This window comes from Apaloderma vittatum, unplaced genomic scaffold (assembly GCF_000703405.1).
Source record: "Apaloderma vittatum isolate BGI_N311 unplaced genomic scaffold, ASM70340v1 scaffold23141, whole genome shotgun sequence".
NCBI lineage: Eukaryota > Metazoa > Chordata > Aves > Trogoniformes > Trogonidae > Apaloderma > Apaloderma vittatum.
Genome location: NW_009701109.1, coordinates 15,069 through 36,894, shown reverse-complemented (window position 1 = coordinate 36,894; position 21,826 = coordinate 15,069). Strand labels below are relative to the sequence as shown.

Genomic DNA, 21,826 nt, shown 5'->3' with positions numbered 1-21,826 from the left:
CTCATCTCCTTCTTCTCCCTCGCTGTCGAGCTCCAGTGGCCTTGCGGGTCGTCGTCTCAGCCCCACTGCTTCTGCATCCTTCTTTGACAGGTCAGATGTTGTATCGGAAGCATCCCTGTCCCTCTCTGACTCTGGTGAGCAAAAACAAGAAGGCAATTGCCATCAAACACCTTGCTTTTTGGCTCTTCCGTAATGGAAACTTTTTCTTTGGAAAGATCAATGTTAGGAGCAATGTGCCCATGTGGTGCGTGAGGCCCCAGACTTACAGAGGGGCTGACTAACTCCACAGTGCAAGGGTGCTAGAGTGGATGCAGGGTGTTGAAATGACAAGGACGGCAAAATGCGTGTAGCCAAAGCTGGGAAGCTATAGCTAGAGCAGCTAGGAGACATGGCACAACTGAGGTCAGAATAAGTAAGTCAAGTTTAATGCCTTTCCTTTTTCTTTAAGTGCTTTACAAAACTCTGCTTCTGTACTTTGGTTTCAAAACCAGTTGCTAGTCTGAATCAATGGTATGGCACAACTAACTTGAATCTACCTTTTTATGCAGAACAAAGGGTGTTACCTCAACTCTTTCCTGTTTCCAGGAAAAAATGTTAAAACATTTTCAGGTAGATTTTTCTCACAAGTAACTTTGTGGGTTTTTAAAATCAAATGCAGGGCAAAATGTCTCTTAAGTGCTTTCTTCCACAACATAGCCAGTGAGCTTCAAGTACACCCTTTGAACAGCCCATGAATTGATCTGAGCTCCCTCTACTGGGTGACCAGCTCTGCATCAGCAGAACTAGAATAGGTTATGAGTTACTCATAAAACGTGGATCTTAAATTTCCCGCCAGTGACTTTAGGATAATTGAACCCTAAGGAGACATCTCCCAGCTGATCAGAGTTTTGTGAGAAGCACCGTTCTGGCTCAGATCCTTGAGTCTGTGTCTAACTGTAAGTGAGCACGCTGCTGTGAAGTTTAAAAGAATTCAGCTGGCAAGTGGTTTGCATCTGCTCTTGTGTTTCAAACAAATGTGCTTTGCAAACCTTCATCTTCATCATCCACAGAAGTAGAAGGCCGGATTCTCTTCTGATCTCCTGCTGAGGCAGCTTCAGGTGGCTCCTTTCTTTTCACCTGAACAAAAGACACAATTAGCATTTCTAAAAGTTTAGAAACAGTAGAGATCAGCTTTTTAAGCAAATTGCTACAGCTTTGCTCTGCCGTGGTGACTTACACCTGAAACCAAGGGCCACTTCCCCAGCTCTTGATCCCTTTATTTGCTTGCAAACAGTGAGTGAAATCCTACTCCTTTTAATTTGCATCAAAACACTCTGGGTAACAGCATGGTGCATGTCATCACCAGGTACTTTGAAGACAACAGAGAAAATTTGACAAATCCACGTGTCTTAAGATGTAGCAGAACAGAAAGAGAGCCTGGGCCCATGACATCTTAAAGAACCTCAAAGCAAGTTTTATTCTAAATGAGGACTGCAGAATCTCTCATCCCAAACCTTGACTTGCATCTCCTGTGCATTCAAAATCGTAGTTTCAGGAAAGCCCTCCACCCTCCCCCACCCTATACTTTTTTAAAAATACTTTTCATTTTTTGTGCAAATGCTCCTTAAAACAGGCAACCCTACGCTCCTGAGTCTGACTCTGTAAATGCATATGAGGCAGAGAACACCCTTAACCAAACTTCAGGTGAGACTCAGCTACCAAACTGAGAGACATTCTAAGCAAAGAAATAACTGTGTAAAGCACTACGAGCATCAGCTTACTTTTAGCATCGTGCTGAAACGCTGTGTCCTAAACACAGGCAAACATCCCATTTACCTCCCTTTCCAGTTCTCGAAAGGGGGAGATGAGAAGCTAAGGCTGGGAAGGAGGATCCTTGCTTTTACGAGTGACGCTGTCAGAAGTGACCACTGAGCAGGGCTAATAGCCCACGGGCCTTTGAGCTCTGCCCTCCTAATGCTCCTTTAGGGAACGTCCGCATAACGAAGACAGATCTTTGCTGTTACCTTGAAGGATGGCAACCGGATGGCCCCTCGTAACCCAATGCCCAAGCCGATTCCCTCATATCCCAGGCCTTCTCCTTTGTTCCAGTTCTCCAAAAGACAAGATGTGATTCGATCCTTCGGCTTCGGTTTTTCCTCCAGCTCTCCTCCAGACTTCACTGGAGTGAGAGATGCCTGCAACAGAGAAAGCACACTTGAAAGTTTCCTGCGAAGCATACAAACTCTGGAAACCATTTCCACAGCTGAGATCTGTGAAATATCACTGCCCTGCCCAGGCATCAGTTTCTCGGAATGCAAGAGCACCTGAAGATGCCGCACACAGCCACACACACGTAAAAGTGAGAAAGTGCAACAGCTCTTCCTTCAGAACGAGACCTTTCCATCTTTGGCAAGCTGACTCCCCTTTGCATTTTAAGAAATTATTTTCTCTGCACAAGACACTAAAACGGATTAAGACAAAACTGCTGTGACTCCCAGAAGTGTGGTTTAGCATGGCACACTAAGTAATCTTGCACGTGGAGCCATCGTGCTGGCAGGTAGCAGAGCAGACACTCCTGCTTTCCCCAATGAGTGTTTTAAAACATGATCTCAATTCCTTTCACAAGCAGCTTTACATAGGCTAAACAATGGACAACAGAAATGAACAGACCCATTAGTCCCCACAGCTCATTTCAGGTCTCTCAAGTGCCTGGTGTGGGGATCACAGTGATCACCTTCCAAACGGCCAGAACTCAACACGGATGCTAGAAGCAAAGGCCATAAAAAGGAAAGACAAAAGGGGAAAGAAAAGGTGCAAACATGAACCCAGGACTTGACAACCCAAGTGAACGCATTCCTTCACCCAAGCAGGAGTTACCAAATGGCAAGGAGCTGCTACCGAATAAAAGTCCTGAACTCTGAAGGGAAGCTAAGGAGCTGGGATACACCACCATCCTCATATATCACGACCCCCAAACTCCCAAATGTTGCAGGAGCCCATCTGGTCTAGTCACAGCTACGTGAGAAACAGAGCTACACATATACCTCTTACAAATAACTCAAGCATGCTTTAGGCAAGTTAGTCTAACACTGTTATCTGCCTTCGTTTGCTAACCCACATAACTGAAAGCAACTTCAGACCTTCTAGCTGGGAAGACCTTTCTTCTTCTTAGTGTAAGGCACAATACAGCAAGTCAAAAAAAATCACATACAGCCCTGTACTCACTTAGCAACCGCAGCCGAAGTACAAAAAAAGTGCCAGAAGGCTCCAGTTCTGGGAAACAGGAAAATCAAAATACTTGGACGAAACACCCTAAGGGCCTACAAAACTTAGTAATTAGACACACAGCCTCATCTCTGCTCAGTCACAACAAACCCTTATTCACTGGAGCTGAGGCGTGAAGGAAGAGAAGAAGTTCAAATCTCTGCAGCCATGGAGAGAGCGGACGAGCTGGGGAGAGCATCGCGCACAGCGGCACGCCACACTCTTCTCGAGCGAAGGGCACTGGAAGTAGCGTTCACTCACGAAAGCCAGTGGCGTAACATTGCCTAAAAGTCAGTCTCTCTTACAGACATTAACAGAGCTAATTTGCTGAAGCTGGCCGTAATCACTGAAGAGGAAGCGTAAGCTCAGCTCTCCTGCTAATAAGGGACAAGACTAATGGGAGTATCAAGCAGAGAATGGAGGTGGCAACGCTCGGTGGCCAGGGATGGCTGGTTAGTCCTGGCACTCTGCTTAATGCGACTTACTCGGGCACTCAAACCGAAACCCATCACTAGATTCAAGAAGAGGGAAAAGCTCTCCCTGAGCTTAGGCAGACAAGGTCCATGATCGGTGCTGCCTTCCCTAGCAACATGCTCTTAGCAGCTTTCACCTTTGATGAAATCAAAGATCTCTGATGAAACATAGCAGCCAAAAAACAGAGAAGAGAGAGAAATTGAGGCACAGGAGGTGACGTTTTGCATCGTTGAAGGTTCAGCAGCACTGTGTAGATAATATCTGCTGTCCTACTAAATTTGAACATTGTTGGTCAGTTGGAGGGAAAAAAGAAACCCACACGGCTTCCTGCTCTTACATTTGGGGAAGGTCAGGGAGATAGCGGACCCACTAAGCCTCTGACTTAAGAGGGACATATCTACTGTAGGAACTGGCATATGGTGGAGCTCATGCACTTCCAAAGATGAGCTTTGATCTCCCATGTGAAATCATGGGAGGGCTGCTGCAGCTGACGGTCCAAGGATATGAGATATTAAAAGATATGATCTCTCCCTACAAATCTGCCTCGTCTAGTTCTAAAGAAAAAGAGATGTAAACAAGCACATATGTTGTCTTATTTATACTTCCAAACCTCTAAAAATGACATAGTTTCTCTCACCACTGTCCATCAGTGAGGAAAAGTAAGAGCAGCTCCAATTGAAATTGTCAGGAAGGAGGAAATGGGGATGCAGGGCCTGTTTTGGAAGGTCATTTCAGCTCAAACAGTTCCAGAGGTCTTGCTCCGTTCTAGAAAAATCAGTGTGATGGCAAAATACGTGAGGAATCGACCTCTGGCTGCCACTGAGGAGCCCAATCAGCTCATCCTCAGACATGAATGAAGACACCAGCAATAAGAAGGTACAGGTTAATCTGAATACTCATTTTGTTTTCCTTTAGGAAAAGCAGGCTACAACTGAGAAGGAATCCTGTCACCAATGTCAGGGGGTGCCTGGTCCTAGCAGAGGTTTCTCCAGGCGGTGCCCCGAGGCAGCAATAGTTCTGGCGTTTCTGTTCCCAGACAGAAAGCACAAGTGCTTTTCCATGCAGCAATTTTGCATTTTCAGTGAAGCTGCTCACATTCAACCTAACCTGTGGCAAGGACCATGGCAAGCTGCTGTAATCAGCTTCCCATCTCAAAGTGGCTTGCATATTCCAGGTGAGGGAGGAACATGCTAAATCTAAACATAGTTCAGGATCTAAAACAACCTGAGCCGCTGCTGAACACCTGCCTCGACTTGCTTCTGCTTTTTTGCTGGGGACGTCTGGTTTAAAATGATTTCTTGGGTCCTTCCGTTGCTGCTTTTGCAAATGCTCACTGGATCTGTTTCGCTCACTGCCCTGGAAACTCAGGGAGCACCTCCAAAACTGTCAGCACATGCTCACTACTGGTAGGAGGCAGAAGCTCTGAGCATTAGTCAAGAGGAGAGGGACTGGGTTTCTTGCTGCACGTCACGCCAGCCAGCTCTAAGCCAGAGTAAATTACGCTGTCATAAAACAGCTGTTAAGCAGCAGTATTAGCAATATTAGCAACCTCTCTGGAAAGCCAAGGAGATCTCCCAGGGGCTAGAGTTAACACGCAACTGGCTTACAAAAGCAGGTGGTGAAGATGTTGCTCTGAAAACCGGTATCTGAAACAGATGAGGTATTTGCAGGTTGTGGCTTGGTTTGTTGTTTTGGGTTTTTTTACAATAATTCATTGTAACAGTATCTCTAGTATTAGCTTTTTTTTCAGCAGCAACAAATTCACCACATGAGATCCCAGAGCTGTTCCCTGGCTGAGGGCAATGGTTCACTGACTGAGGCGAGGGACAGGGACATGCGCACACCTCCCAGTTAATTTCAGCAGCCTCCAGCAAAGAGGATTCTCACAGCAAAGCTATTCCACGGCTTTATTTTCTGCTTCTATTTTAGTTACCATAACATTTTTGGGTTGTGGGGGTTTTAAACTCAATTACAGACCCCTGCTTACCCATGCCCTGGCCACAAGCATTATGAATAGCTCTCCCCGGGATCCAGCCCAGAGTATGCGAAAGCCTACCTTGGCCAGACGTTCCTTCTTGTCCCACCAGTCATCAAATGCCCGAAATGCCACCACTTCAACCATCTTCCGGTTCAGGTCCCTTTTCATGATGGCCTTTAGTTCCTTCACAATGACCAGGAGGACTCCATCCACAGTGGCTTTGTGGGGATCTTCCTTCTTCGGCTCGTAACCCGGCGGCGGAACCGAGGGGTCAAACTTGGGCAGTGGTGGCCACTGCTGTCCACGGCTAAGCGCTGCTCCCATGGAGAAAGGGCGGTAGGGCGGAAGATTTACAAACTGCATCCGGCCCGTCATGAAAGGCGGATATTGGTACGTGTTTTGTGCCTGCATCATGCGGCTCAGCATCTGAGTTTGCATCTGGAAGGACATCGGCATGCCGCCCCATTGGTTGCCCAAGACACTTATCATATCCACTTGCATGACGGGGAACATGCCAGGATGAAATGGAGGAAGTGGTGGCAAGATATGAGGCGGAGGGACCCCAGGGGGGGCAGGGAGCGGAGGTGGGGGGACAGTGACAGCAGGGTGAGTAGGTGGAGGTGGCGGAGGTAGCGGTGGAGGCATCGGGAAGCCTGGCTGTGGAGGCGGAGGAGGAGGAGGAGGAAGAGGAGGGAATCCTGGCGGTGGCATGGGAGGGATCGATGGGGCCATCACAGCTGTGTTGCTGACAGAGGAGTTCACCACAATGGTTTTGGCACATTCTGCGCTGGTGATGGGCGCAGGGTTGGTCTCGTCGTCAGAGATTTCCATGTCCTCCCCTGAAGAATGCTGACCCTGCGACAAAAGAGAGCGAAAATGTGAAGAGCACGTTCTTTTACATTAAATACCACAGCGCTGGCTGCTTCAAACAAAAGCTAAGTTTAACACACATTTTAATTGGGAACGGAGAAAAGCGAGCAATGCCCTGAAAAGACAGGGCCCATTGAGCAGCTGGTGCCTATTGAAGCTTTTCTCTTCCATGTCAGACCTCAGGAAGCAGAGAGGTAAAAGCTTTCTAAAAGAGCATCAGTACCAACTGAAAAAACCTTTCAGCTCCTGTGGAATACGAGGGCTTGCTCCTGTGCTGAGTGAAATCACAATCCAAAGGCCTTTTGCTGCAAGACACATTATCTCTTATTTGCATCTAATACTGACAGGTACATTCCACCATGAGTTTTCATTCCTTAGTTTTCACCATGAACAAAGAATTACCCTCGTTTTTAATTATAATCCCTGGCTCATTTGCTGTCAACTATTAACCTCTAATTGTGGGAAGACAATACTTCTGGATGGTTGCTGCTACTAAAAGTTGTCTTGTCTAGACCACAGCAATTATCATGAAAAAAAAAAAGAATCCCAAATCTGCTTAAGTTGCCTTTAAATGTCAGACACAAAATACTGGGATTCAGACACAGCAGATGTCATATTCCCGGGCAAAATGAATACTTTATTAGCCATGAGAAATACAGTGTTATATAAAATGCTAAAATAAAGCCCCACCTTCACTGTCAAAGGGATGGAATCTAGATTAAAACTGAGGGTGTCTGCTTGCTCTGAAGTCTCAAAGCTGCCTCATTAGGTCCCATCCAACAGAAAGGCCTTGCGAGCCAGCTCCAACCCCACAAGCTAATGGTCACACTTGCACGCTATGTCCTACAGGCACGTCAGTCCTGAAAGTGTCTCCAGCACAAAGAAGCCACATGTATGACTGTCACGTCCCTCAAGTATTGTTGAAACGAATCCTCGTAAGAAATACAGAAACCAAATACTGCTGGACGATGTATCCGATGCACTGCCAGCTTAGTGAGCAAACAGGAATGGGGCCGACCTTTTACTAGTGGGATGGCAGCAAAGACAGGACAGGGTCCCAACTGCTTTCTCCAAACCTATTTTTCCCTTTCTTCCTTTTTTCCGAGCTGACATGGTCAAAACTCACCACTCTTGTGACAGCAAACATCCCTCAGCTATTTTCAGGACTGAAAAGCAGAAGCACTCATCATGACCTTCTCTCCCAGGCTCTCTACAAGCATGACTGGCTTTGCCTCCTTCAAACAACTTGCCAAGCACTTCCTTCCTCACAACAGCCTTGCACAAAAAAAGCCAGACAGAGACAAGCAGTTTGCATGTTGCCACCAGTTGATCTAAATAAAGAGCATTCCCAGGTTCACCAACACAGACCAGAGCACAGCAGTGACGCTCCACCTCCACCCGAGCTTTCCTGCCTGCCTGGGATGCTGCGGGCTCCAGCCCACCTGAGGCAGTAAGAGATCACGAACAAGTGGTGTTTAAGTGCCTCTCTGCATCTCAATCTTGGCAAGAGTTTTGGAACCCACTGGCTGTTTTCAGCCAAATTTGACCAAAGAGCTCAAAGATGTTCATTCCTTCCATGTTTTCTGCCAGCAGGTACCTCTTCTGTCTGCTCTCCTGCTAGTCTCCCCACTCCGAAAGAAAACAACAATAGAGCTTAGCCCTTATCAGACACTGGAGAACCTGCCCTGGGAAATGCTGCTGGGAAGCAGGCTTTGTTGGTAGTTCCCATCCTGAAGCTGCTGCAATTGGATCTCTAACCTGTGAATTTTGCACAGGACTACGGGAACAAAAGCAAGAGCAGCTGAGTGGACAGCTCTGCTAGGAACCCTAGCTGCATGAAGCTGAGCAACCACAACTATCCAAATCAAACCAAATGCTTCACGTTTTATCAAAGGTCACCTCTGCTACAGCAGCTACCACCAGAGAGCAGGCTGAGCACAACACTTGCAACAGCAGCTTTGCAAATCCTCCTGTCCTAGCACCTCCCCTCCTCGCTCCGGCTTCCCTGCATTCGTCTCCTGCAGCATGAACCCAGGGGCTCACACACTGCATCGGTCACCCCAAAAAAGCCACTGGCAGTTTTAGCGGTCTGAAAAAAAACAACTCCTCAGCTCAACAAGGAGATCACCATTTACCCCTGCAGGAGGTCTGAAAGCACGAGTCTGGCAAACTCTGCAGTAAGTGCCATCGACGCCCTGCTAACAGTAAAGAGAGGGGACTCTCCTGTGGTTGCTGAGTTGCTTTAGCACATCTGTACGTGCAGGGAGGGCTGTTTTGTACATCTTAAAATGAACAGCTAAAAAAAAAGAGAAGTAGAAATAATAAGTCACTGCACTTGAGTCATTCCAAAGCCAAATTGTATCATCTCCTCCTCCAGCCATCCACATCTGGCTAACATTTCTAAGTGGGTCTCACACCCCGCGTCCTCTCCCCAGCTGCTCTATTGCAGTCACGTCCCACGCTGAGGATGCCGGGGAACGAAAGGACATTTGGCAGCTTCGACTACCGCAGCTCCAGCGAAAGGGGCAAAGGGAGAGCAAAGATGATGGCTGTGGCAGGTGTAAACAACTTTCCTGCAAAACAGACCCCATTTTTCAATCAGTGAAAACAAAAGGCACAGTTAACAGCACTGGCTCCAATTGCAGAAGCTGGATGATGCTAAATGCGAGCATTGGATAGGAAGCCCAGGGTGTTCAAGCTACCAAAGACAGGCAAAATGGGTTTCATATTCACACGCATCTCATCTGATGGAGAATGGAGGAAAGTCACCCCACGAAGCCTCCATGGAGCACCAGTGCCAGGGCAGTGCCACGGGGAGCTCCAAGCTACAAATCCTTCCTAATCCTCAGCCCCTCCTGGAGGATCCTGCCCTCTCCCAGTGCCACCCACCACCAGTCTCAGTCACTGCTCAAGATCAGCGGCCGCTGAGCACCAGCACCAGTGTGCCAGCCCGAGCCAACACATCCTCCCTGGAGCACCACCCGCCCATCTCAGGCAGTCCTGCCACAGGAGACCCGCGTGCTCCTGCCCATCACCCAGAGCCCGCTCCCATCCGCACCAGCCCTTTACTTAGCCTCAGTACCAAAGAATCCTGCCTGATAGATGAGGCCAGTTTTCCCTCTTGAAGGAAATATCAGATAGAAAAAAGTCAATGCTGAAATTGCAGAGAGGTGGCAGGACTAGCCAGACTCCATGCCATAATGCACAGCAGCTTTCTTCATTCATACATGCATTTACTTTTACTTAAGCTGAAATGAGAACTGCTAAAGCAATAATCAGCATTTTTCGAAGACTGAAACACTATATTTTTAATTCTTCTGGTGCTCAGATGCATCCGCAGGAAGCAACAACAGATTCACTGCTTCCTACAATGTTGGGCTGACACCTCACCTGCACTTGCACAGTGAACACAGTCTGTGCTCCAGTTTCATCCCAAGCAAGACAGAAAAGGAATGACAACGAGATTAAGTGGCAGAGAGAAATAGATCAAAAAAGCAGGGGTGGGAATAAAAAGAAAAATAAAAGAATACACAGGGTTAGGAAAGAGGTCAAACCAAAAGAAGATCATCTACAAGGAAGTCTTTAAAGAAAGTTAAGAGGAATGAATATTTAAAGCAGATGAGCAGTTACAGGAAAGTCATACCTGAGAGAGGAAAATATGGGCACCGAGTGAAAGAGATCAAGGTACAGAAAAAAAAACAAGGGAAGACATGGAAATATCTGTTCTATGAACTTCTTTCCAATCACTGTCAGAACCAGGATTTACTGTGGTTGCTACCAAATACCTCCCAGGGTAAAGCTGAAAAGTAGCCACGTTGTCCTCCCAAAGAAACCACCTTCCAGCTGGCCTCTCTCTTTGCTCTCACAAGAGGAAAAGAGTGAGCTGACATGTGGCATACATACTGCTGCGGGGATGTGATGGCCACAACTGTCAAAAAAACCCATGTCAATCAGCCCTGGAGCTCACCTGCCTGTTTCTGAAGGCATCTGGTCTGACACCTCCAGAAAACCTCTCTCCAGCCCACTGAGAGAAAAGCCATTTCCAACTAAATTAATTTGTGCTGCCATCCTTACTTTGCATTAATTAAATTAAGAGTTAGCAAAACAGGTATTTAATTATACACATGACACATTTTTCCAAAGGTATTTTAATGGTGCAAATTTGTTGAGGGAGATTTACGTCAGCGGAACCAGTTACGAATGGCCTCACTCATTGTTCACCCAAAATGCTGACGGCCACCTTTAATACCAGTCCAGTGTGTTTTAGCACCGGCAGAGCCTCCTGAGTTAAGTGACAGGAACATCCCGAGATCTCACTCCTGATCAGCCTGAATGGTGACAACATAGGGAGCCACTGAACGCAGAGTATTGGTCCTATCTTGGAGCAATACCCAGCATTTAGCAAGCAAACATTCATACCTGCAGGAAAAAGAAACTACATCCTAGTATTTGCACACAGAGCTGGCAGTTTCCAGATGTGAAGGGGTTGTTCTCTCCCTGACCCAGCGGAGCCCTGATACCGCGGCACCGGTTGGGAACCTCATCGTACGTGCTGTTGGGTACCTTTCCTACGGGCAGAGGAACTTCACGTGCTTTCACTTCTTTTTAAAAAGGCCATCTGATAAAGAATTTACTCAGAATCTCAGAATGCATTTTGAATACTGTCAGTTTACAGCTAATTTCACTTAAATATTCTGCTGGGTACCATGTCACTGATGTTGGAGGTAGGGAACTTTTATCATCGAAAGCAGCAACTATTCTGACACAGCCTGGCTGAGCTTTGGTGCATCAAAATAATGAAATGCAGGATCAATGGCATTCAGGACAATGAAAGGTCATTAGCTTTAATGAAGTGAAGCATCCCACGCTTGCAAGAAGTAGTAAACCTTTAAGCCTGCTGCAACTTGCTCTTACAGAAACCAAACAGAACAAAAAAAGATCAGTCCAAGCCCTAGAAATTCAAAACCTCTGTATTTAAATACTGAAAATCTTTGCTCTTTAAAACGTTACTAAGAAGCTTTTCAAAAAAGCTAGAACGAAAATCAGAAGTGGCTCCTGGACAAAAAGTCTCCATAACGTGATCAAAGAGTCATCATCTGGCTTTGGACTAAGCCCATCCAAGGGTCTAAAAAAAACACTCCTAAGTGAGCAAGTTTCACCCTTCAGCCTTTAGGGAAAGGAAAACCTTCAGAGGTGAGGGAGAGAGGACAAGTGACCAAAGAGGGTCCCACAGCAAGTCGCTGACCAAACTGAGATCAGACTCGAAGTCCCTCTGACTTCCTACTCCCCAGCTCCAGTTGCCTCCCCCCGCAAGGGAACTGGTCCCAGTGTGACACGCTGCCATCCCAGGGCAAAAACAGCCCTTCCCAGACTCCTTTGGCAGAGCACGATAAAGCGAAGGAGATGCTTCAAACCTGCCACATTTCTTACCACATAAAGGAAGCCTGAGGATGCAAACAAGCCACCTGCCACTCTTCCCCAAAGCCACGATTTCAACTGAAAAACTCCTTGAAAAAGTACGAGCCCATTCAAGTTTGGCCCAGAGAATTCTAACCATCCACTTTGCTAAGAGTGAAATGCCTCTTGCTGTCCAAAATCTACATACCAGAGCACAGCGAGGAGCATTTCTTTGTTTGTTTTTAATCTGTTTTTAGCTAGAGAAGACCTTGAAGGTTCCAAACGCTCTTGGCAAAGCCCGCCAAGAGGAGCCGTGCCTCCCAACTGCCCTCTTTGCTTACTGGGAGCACAACACTCGGGCACAACGACACGGCAGAGAGATCGTGCTGAGCACTCACACCTCTCGGTGTCAGGCGTGAACAAGGCAGACTGGGACCGTATTTGTAATCCATATAAACATTTCTGACTTTGCTAACTATAATTATAGCTCTCTCTCTGAACGAACACACACAAGGGTGGTACTTTGCTGGGGTTGCAGAAGTGGAATACAGGAGGGCAGAGTTACTCAAGGTGGTTTGCCAGCAGTTTAGCAACAGCAGCAAAAAGAACAAAAAACCAAACCAACAAAAACAGAGAGCAAATCACTGCTTGCACCTTCCCAGGTAAGCTTTCAAGCCTGTTCAGGTAACTGTGCCATCATCAGTGGCCGTGGTGGCTCCTGTCAGCCAGCACACCACGACTGCAGCCTGGATCGGTGCTGAAGTGTGTTTACTGCCTCCTCCCCGGACAGCCCGGGCTGGTTAGTCACATCTTTCAACCTCCTCTGGGCAGGTAAGAGAGCACCCTCCTCCTGTCAGAGCACGACTGCAATCCTGGCAGCTTTTAATTGGAACAGACTTCAGGTGTATTTGCACTATAATAAAATGCCCAGCTCACTAACAGGCAAATGGAAAGGTTAACGTATTACAGATCAGTGAATATAAATATCTTTAGCTACATGTATTTCCACCTCAAGAACAGAAGACTCTAAGATTTTTTTATAGCTACATATTTATACAGCGCTTTGCAAGGCTAACTCGCAGGCAAAGGCTGCAAACAAAGCAGAGCTGAACACAGACAGATCAGGGTGACCGACTCACCACCGTGTCCCACAAAAACGCGCACCAAAAAGGCTGCAACAGAGCAGGGATTTCTCACAGAAGGAGAGATGTTACTCGGGTATTTTGGTTTCTTTATTATTAATCACTAAAGTGTCTCTTCACTACTTGAAAAAGGGAATTCAGACTCTATGAGATGACAACATCCTTCCTGCCCAACACAAACACTGTCTTGGCTCAGCTTGTGTTTTGGTCTGGTACTCACTTGCAGCGCTGCTTTGGCACAGACAATGCTCCTTACACCTACAGTGCTGCAGAACGAGTAAAACGAGTGACAATAATATTCAAGTGCTCCCTGTAAACAAACAGCACTGTAAACATGAGCCTAACTTACACCACTTTCTTTTTTTCTTATAATGCCAAGAGGGAACTTTTAAGTCAATACCTCAAACCACAGAAGGACAGAGGGAGAATTCCCCAGAAGTCCCCATTGGTCCCAGAAGAGGGGGACAGGAGTGAGGAAATGCCACCATGGTGCTTGTTTGCGTCTCACAATGTGCTGCCTCAGGTGCTGGTCCCTAATTAGACCATCCTGCACAGGAGGAGATGCCACAAGTTGAGAATTGGAAGGATGCAAGGAGGGAATTCACCTGGGCTTTCAGTGCACAGCAAGAAGGGCTCTTGAGCAGGAGGCACACACAGCTAATGCTTACGAAGGGAAAAAGGTCTCCTTGCTCCCTTCCAGTGTTTCCTGAACACCAGAAACGTAAGTAAATTGACTTTTAAGGACAGTGAGAGAGCTGGAAGGCTGCCCAATGGCCCACGCCACCATTAAAAAAATCCAGTGAGCTAAGATGACAAAATGAGTTAAACTGCCTCCTGTAGGATGGGCAGAAGTGCCAAAGACAGCATCCCAGACTCATGCAAATCCACACTGCCAGTCTCCCGCAGGCCCTCAGATGCATCAAGGGACCAAGACGGGTCTCGTCACTTTGAGGCACCATTTCAGGCTCCAGAGGGGATTACTGCCCACCTTCTCCCCGCAGGACAGTGGAATATCACTGTCTCCCAGGGAAGGAACAGAGCAGTAGCTTACATCATTACTGCCCAAACCAAAGCCCCCGGTGTGACACAGGGCATGAAATAGTTCACAAAAAAACTCTCCAAAAAGTAGAAGAAAATAAATGCTACAATTGAACAGGAGGAGTTCAGGCTATTTTTACTTGACTCCGCAGAGAAGCTCCAGTGGCTGCATGAAATGGTGCGTGGACTGTTCCTTCCAAAAGTTCAGATGGATCCTGGAGTAAGAAACACCCAGGTAGGCAGCCTTTACATGTCTCCACGAGGCTAACAACTTAGTTTATTCAGCAAGCGACCCAGGGAAGGGCAGACAACTCTATGTGAAGTGAAGAGGACAGAGATAGGAAGCAAATGCAGCATGATTAGCGCTCTGAAGTAATCGGATCTTCACTTCCAGAAACACAACTGAGAAATGTGACCCCAAGGGGAGAAGATTCAACCAGTATTCGGTACTTTCAAAAATCTATTCTTTTGGCAAGAGAGCACCATACTTGAGTTTTCAACACGACTTTCAAGAGCCCATTGCAAGAGCTACCTAGGACAGCAATCCTTAGAGCCACAAATTAAACCAGTGGGAAAACAAATGCCAGGTTTGCAGAAAGCCCAAAGAGATGAATTGGGAAAGAGGGCAATAACTTGCTAAGGGCTTTGCTCTGATTGCTAGCAACCACCAAAGGGGTGGTTTAATTCAGGTCCCTCTCCCTTCTGAAAGGGAAAGGAAGCTCTGAACTGCAAGCTTCACGGCACACGATGTGGGTATACCTTTCCTGTTGGGAAGTTCATGAAAGAAGAGATATTTGGAGAAGCCAGAGGTTGCCCCTGGACTTGCAGCATGCACAAGACATTCTCCCGTATCTGCAGGGACAGTTCTAGGAAGAGTACAGGCTAACTTAACAGCCTTCGGAGTCCATGTCCATCAACGCTGAGACTGGAAACATCCAGATCCCCTGACTGCACAGATTCGAGCCAAGACAAATGTGAATACGCAACCGGACAGATCACGAAATACAGTGAGAGAACGAGCCAGGGCGTCACTGGCCCCCAGCTTGAGATGAGGGACGCCTGGGCAGCCCGTGCGTGCTCCAATGCGAAGCTTGCCTGGACAGTCGCCCCTTCTGCATTATGTGAACAAATCCAAACTGGCAGGGCGAATGTGTGCCAATTCAGGGGCTGCGTCATGCGGCCATAGTGTTTTTCATCACATATGAAACACCCTAAAATTGGATTTACCGTCTCGTGGAACCATGGCCTTTTCCCTCAAGTCTTAAGTAGATCTTATTAAGGGGAGGAAAAAAAAGGTTTCTTTATGGGGGAGAGGAGGAGGAGATAGGGAAAAGGAAGGAGGAAAAGAGAGAGGGGTGTTAACATTGTGGAGCCATGTAACAAGGCTCTTCCCATAGCAATGGTTGTTCTGGTTTCCTCATTTTAGATGGGGGGAAGGGATAGCTGAAGAGCTATTTGCAATCTAACTTCAAAGGCTTTAGTCGGCTGGGAAGCTAAGTCATGCATAAAAGGATGGTAGAGTGGCAAGAAAATACCCCCCACAGATAAATTAGTCAGGGAACGTTCTCTGCTTCTCCCAAAGACTTTCATACAGCCAGACTGGCTTTACCCAGGTAAAGCCCTTTTCAGACACCAGGTTCAGTGATGCAGAGTCCTGGGAACAAACCAGCCAAATCCAACAGAGGAACTCAACAGTCTCTCTGTAACAGAGAAAGGCGATGATGGTAAGTGTGCAGGGGGCTTCTCTGTCTTTTTCTGCCATCTCAGCTATTTTCAGTAGATTTTATTCTAAGGTCTGTCTACACAGAAAAAGAGAGCTTGAGGCAGCATCTCCCTCTCTAAAGATGCAAGGAATTTAGGAGAAATCACATGGTATACAGAGAATTCATTTCCCAAATGATTCTGAAATGCTCCGTTTTGTTCTTCACACTGTCATGCAGAAATGCAGCCTGATTTCTAGAGAGCAGAAGGTACTTTACAATCAACGATAAAGAGGGGAACTGGCAACATTAGATCAGAGTCAATATAAGTTAAAAAAAAAAGAAAAAAAAAAGAAAAGGTGCAATATCTGATCGCACAGAGTACGCGGATACCTCACAAGCTCAGTACCAGGCAGCTCGCATGCCATCCCCTGAGCTTACCCTCATACTTAAACCTTAGGTCAAATGGAGCCACGAATTCAGATCTTGCTAGCAACAGGGCGATAAGAAAGCAGATAAGCTTGAAAAACAATCCAGCTTCACAGCTGATATCAACCTACTGAAGAATAGGTTGTACACATACTGTATTTAAACAAGTTCTAATCAGCAGAACTAGGCCAATTCGATATTCTTCCCCTTTTACGTACTACTACTATATCCTCGAGTATCTGAAATCACACGCTATTACTGTTATGGCAGTATTTTCAGTGCTCTGTTCAGGGCTCTCTGCTGTTCCAGCATTAGTAACAGCAGCAGTTTCATTTCCAAGACCTGGACGTCTGCAATGCAACCTGCGCAACGTCGAGCCTCCTCAGAAGGGAGGGCAGAAATGAAGTAATCGAGGCCTTGAAGTACACCAGGCAAAAGAAAAAACAGCTTTTGTCAGATCATTCATCAGTATCATGCTGTAATGCTCCTCTGCTCACTGCAGTCTGCTCCCAGACCCAGGTGCCATTAGTATATCCTGAGGCAGCAGTTCAGACACTTGCCTTCCTTTTCAAGAGGCATCCCAAATTACAAGCCTGGCTTCTCCCACCCCTCTCCCAGAGCCAGAGCTATTCTTGCCCTGAATTTCCAGGATGCAGTCCTGATGTCTTTGTGCAGCTGGGAAGCAAAGAAGCCCAGCTGGTTTTGGTGCCTGCAAGAAAATCCAGGAGCCTGTGGTCCAGAATAGCCCTTTCCAAACAAGTACAGCTTTTTCCCTCCAAAAAGTGGGGAACGAGCAAGGGGAAGAAGTCCTCATTTTTATGTGAACTCTTTCCTTTCCTAAACACTTCCGCTGAGATTTCATGAGCCCTCCACTGCTGGCCTGGGAGGTCACAAAGACTTAGCCCTATCCTCCTCCCAGCAGCTCTCTTCTATCCCAGTACCAGCTATTTGAGAAGAAAGAAGAAAGCATGAATAAGGTCTTCAGGACCTTGCTATCATCTTGACTGCAGACAGAGTGGCAACACAGTATTGTTCCAAATAAGAAAACTTGCAGCCTTCTGTTCCGGAGACAGCCTCTGCCATCATCCCAAGACAGGACAAGAGGACATTGGCTGCATTTCTGAAATTCCCAGCAAAATTGCTGCTGACAACACTCTTCAGCCAGTCCACCCGATCTTGACTGACTGAGAAAAACCATTTAACCACGTTGGATGAAGCCCCCACTACAGGTGGTGCAAGGGCTCCAGGCCTGTGCGGACACTTGAGATGACCCCAGGGAACAAGAGGCTCAGGAGACAAACCCCTTCTCCCTTCACCCTTTGCAGCAGTGACCACAAATGATGACTGGCACCCTAAGACGCTTAGCAAGCTCCACTCATTTTCTGAGCGTTCCAGCACGAGGTAACGAGTCCTTCCCAGCAAAGTGCCGTGGATGCGTTTAAAACCCAGCCAGACAGCAGGAGATGCTTCACTCCAAGGAGCCTATTTCAAGCAGCTGAAGAGGCTGGGTAGAGATGTTCTTCCTCAAAAGTAAGGGTGAGGCAAGCAAGAAACAGTTCCCCTTTGGTAATTATTTCTCTTCTCTTACGCATCTTCTTTCTGGAGGCATCCTGAATATTTCACTGCTTTATTTCCTGCTTAGATTTGCCTTTTTTGCTGTACTCCGACTTAACTAAATGCGGACAGAGAGGAGAGACTCAAGCATATCTCAGCTGAGGTACATAATACATTCATTAAAACACTAAAAATCTTCCTCATTCTAAAACAAGGCCTAAAGCAATATCCAACCAGAAATACCCTCAAGTTTTGCGTGTCCAGTGAGGGAAAGGTAACTTTTTTCCTGTACCACTACTCGAGTGATGGAAACATAACCCTTGTGGCTGCCAACTCTTGACTGATCCCTTAACAAAAATAATCTCTGCGCAGGACATGACATTTCTCACAGCCTTCTCGAAGCTACCTAACTTTTGCTATTGAACTATCCCCACTATATGCAAAATAAATCGTGTAACCACAACTGTTCTAAATTACCAGAGTGGTAATACCCCACAGCTGGGCTGCATTCCCACTGCCATTTGTGCAGGCATAAAATATTTTTATAAAGAGACAGGAGGTAAAGTATGCTCATTTCCCCACCTGTCCCTTAATTTGCAAGCAGCAGCTTTAAAACAAACACATGGAAACACTTTTCACCTAGAGCAAAACTCAGCTGTGCACCTCATTGCCAGGGGATACTGCAAAGACTCTGAAGAGCAGATGGGTTTAAAAATGGATTAGATGTTCGTGGAAGACAGGTCCACTAGCAACTGCTGAACAAGACCCTGTCCTAATGTGCTGATGGTGAGTGGCAGAAGGATCCCAGGGAGCACGACCGTGTGCAGCCCTGCCGCTGCTGGGGGCTTTCTGTGGGGCACAAACTGCCTTTCAGTAACCTCGAGTCAACCCTCGACTACACGGACAACCAAGGAAAGGTAGAGGCATGCCTTTTCCCTGCTTACTCATGAGCTAGCCCAAAGTCTCTTTCTATTCTCTGGCAGCAAAGCCGTAATCAAGCTCCAGTGCAGGTGACCGCTCAAGCAGAACGGCTGCGCGCACAGGGCAGAGCTGGTCAGCGGCAGCCAGTGCCAAGTGAGCCACGCTCTGCTCCTCAGAGCCACCAACCCAGCCCTCAGGCTCTTCTGGGCCTCCCCGTATTGGGGACACTTACTTGACTCACTTCCTCAACACTTGCTTTAAAGAGCTTTGGTAAAATGATCAGGACAAGCACAAAGCCCCTGTGAAGCACACGGCAGTAGAGCATCTCCACAGCCCGCACTGGGCACACATACCTAAACCACTCTCAATCACACAGCTCTCAGTTCTGTTTTTTAAAGCAGCTTTCCTATTAGATTGGTTCATTAGTTGGCAGTTGCAGATGAACTCAAGAAGGCAGGTTACTCATTTAAAGAGCTATGTGCAACACTTGTGAGAAAGGCACAAAAGCAGCCAAACACAGCTCCGTGCTCACGCACTCCCTGCACAGGCAGCTTTTCTTTTTGTTCAGCAGTTGTGCAGGAATAACTGGCTTGGTGGTTTGTAAGTAATAGTTTTTTACTTAGGAGGGTTTAGCCTTGGCACCTCTGGAAGCACTAGAGCTTCTTATTCCACATACCATAATCAATACATCTCACTGAATGCGATAGAAACGTTGGGCCTCTAGAGTTACACTCTGCAAATACTCTTGACACTTGAGCTCGGTTAAAATAGCAAAAACACTGCAAAAACTGGGCCATAACAAGGGTCCAACATTCATCCTTCTTGTGACTCAGTTTGCACACTTAGCCCCAAATTCACTTTCAATAAAATCTAGTTTTCACATCACCTCCATCCCAACTCAGAAGTCTTTCTTAGAAACTACTATGAGCTGTCCTTTTTTTTTTTTCAGTTTTATTTTAAAGGCATGGTCCTCTCTAAAGCTCACCTTGCACACTGAAAGCAGATCCATACAAACCCTTTCAGAGCAAAGACAGAGGCCACGTGGAAGTCGCACAGGGGTTGACCCCCAAAAAACAGTTGCAAAGCCACCTGTGCAGTTCCTCATACCTCCCTTATCTGCTTCCCTCCTCTCCACAACCCCAGAGCGATGCACAACCAGCCAAGCTGCTGCAAAAGCTGCTCAGGGTCTCCCCAAAGGACCACAGCAGCTGTGCCAAAAGGCACTTACCTGACCGCAGCCTTGTGCCTCAGCCCTCTGTAGCACGTGCACCTCAGTGAGGAGCCACGACAAAAATCACGCAGCAAGATTTTTCCTCAAGCTGAAGCCTGAGCACCCAACCCAGCAGGGATCACAACTTACTTCTGGTGTCCTGCAGCCAGGCTGGGCGCTCCCTGCACGTCAGCTCCCAGGGAACTGAAACGCAACCCCAGCATCAGGTCTCCCATCAGGGCGCTACCAGGGCCAGGCTGCCCTTCGCCACCAAACCCACTCCTCTCCTTCTTGCCTGCTCCTCACACGCCTCAGGTTTGCAAACTCATCCGCTGCTACCGCTTTTCTGATGTAATTTGGGAGATACATCCCACCTGACACCGTATTAACAAACAAATGAAAGTCACTGAGATTCCCTTGTCAAGATGCATCCTTTCACACAGATCTCCACGGCATATATTCAAACGGTAGATTGCCCTTTCTGCTTTACTGTAATTTGAATGATTTTATGCAGTGCTAAGGATTTTCATATTTTCTGAGTAATTTTTTTCCTGGACAATAGCAAAATGCTTGTAGCACCATGATAACAGTTGCTCACATTCATCTGCATCCTTCAAAGACAGTATTTCAATTATCTGCACTGGAAAGTCTCAGCCACATCTGCTGACCAAAATGCCACGTTTGGCAACCGCTTAGCAACAAGGACTGGATTGGAAAACTGTCCCCGGAGCTGCGCGCCAATACTAAACCAGCTCCTGCTTCCACCAAGTAACACTGCTATCGCCTGAAATATATACATATATTTTTTGTTTTGCCTGGGACACGCGAGACACCAGAAATAACAAGCTGCTTTGGGAGAAGGGAAACCTGGAAAGAAGCCGCCTACTTCAGCAATCCCTCCCCAGGCTCCTGAGAGATCGTCTCCCCAGCATGTGCAATGCATGTTAATCCTGCACGGCGGGAGGACACACCGCTTGGACATCAGCACAGAACTACACCGCTCACTGCGCAACACAGCTCTTTTAGGAAAAATTTGAATATAAGAAAACAACTCTCACTCCACACAAGCAGCAGACATCCGATTTCTTGACCAGGTCAGCAAAGGGCTGTTTCAACGCCAGGAAAAACAAAACCAAGTTCTTCCTTCACATCACACAATCTGGACCGTCCTCAGCTCTCTTCTTCCTCAGGCTCCACACCATTCCATTGACCGATACAGGGAATCTGGGCAGTGGTGAGCCTCAGGACATAGCACCTAGACTACCTGAAGGTGTGGGAAAGGAGAGAGAGGAAGGACTAAACCCTGGCAAGACCACCTCTGCTTCTCCTCTTCCTCCCGTCCTCACCCTTTTCAGAACATTTTTCCTAGTGATATCCCTGACTTTCTACCCAATATGGAGAGAGAGAGAGATACTGGGCAAAATGGTCAAAGATGGGCAATAAATTGCACTTGGTACACAGTTACCAACTCCACATAAATACGTACTCCATAAAACACACATGTTCAGAGCAGCCAGCAAATCCAAATGTCACTGAAAAAAGTGCCTAAGTCAAAGCACCCACATCCCAGGGAGCGAAAACTGGAAGTTCTGCTACAGCTGCCTGAGCCTTTTGCAACCAAAGCTCCAAACCATAAGAACTGCTGCCAGCGTGGAGTCCAAGCAGCAGTTTCGCTTCCTCCCTGCGCCGTGCCTCCACAGCGCTCACAGTGCCCTCTATGCAAAGAGAGATTGCCGAAGCCCAAGCCACGAACAACTTCCTTTACTCAAACTGCTCCTGAAGCAACACTTTTGCAACGCCCGGAGGAGTGAGCCTATTCCAACCTGGGGAGAAATTAGAAAACCCAATTTGCCGTAATGCTGTTTTATAT

The 21,826-nt window shown here is 47.1% G+C and overlaps 1 protein-coding gene across 1 annotated transcript in view; it reads right to left on the bottom strand.

The window, feature by feature from the left end:
- LOC104281140 (histone-lysine N-methyltransferase SETD1B-like) overlaps positions 1 to 21,826 on the bottom strand; it is a gene marked incomplete at its 5' end in the record, with an annotated part of 45,992 nt that overhangs the window by 9,399 nt on the left and 14,767 nt on the right. The window contains 4 exon segments of the mRNA XM_009879041.1: positions 1 to 131; positions 1,029 to 1,116; positions 2,004 to 2,174; positions 5,774 to 6,550. The exon segment at positions 1 to 131 is cut by the window's left edge and continues 4 nt beyond it. Of these exon segments, the coding sequence (XP_009877343.1) occupies positions 1 to 131; positions 1,029 to 1,116; positions 2,004 to 2,174; positions 5,774 to 6,550 (1,167 nt within the window).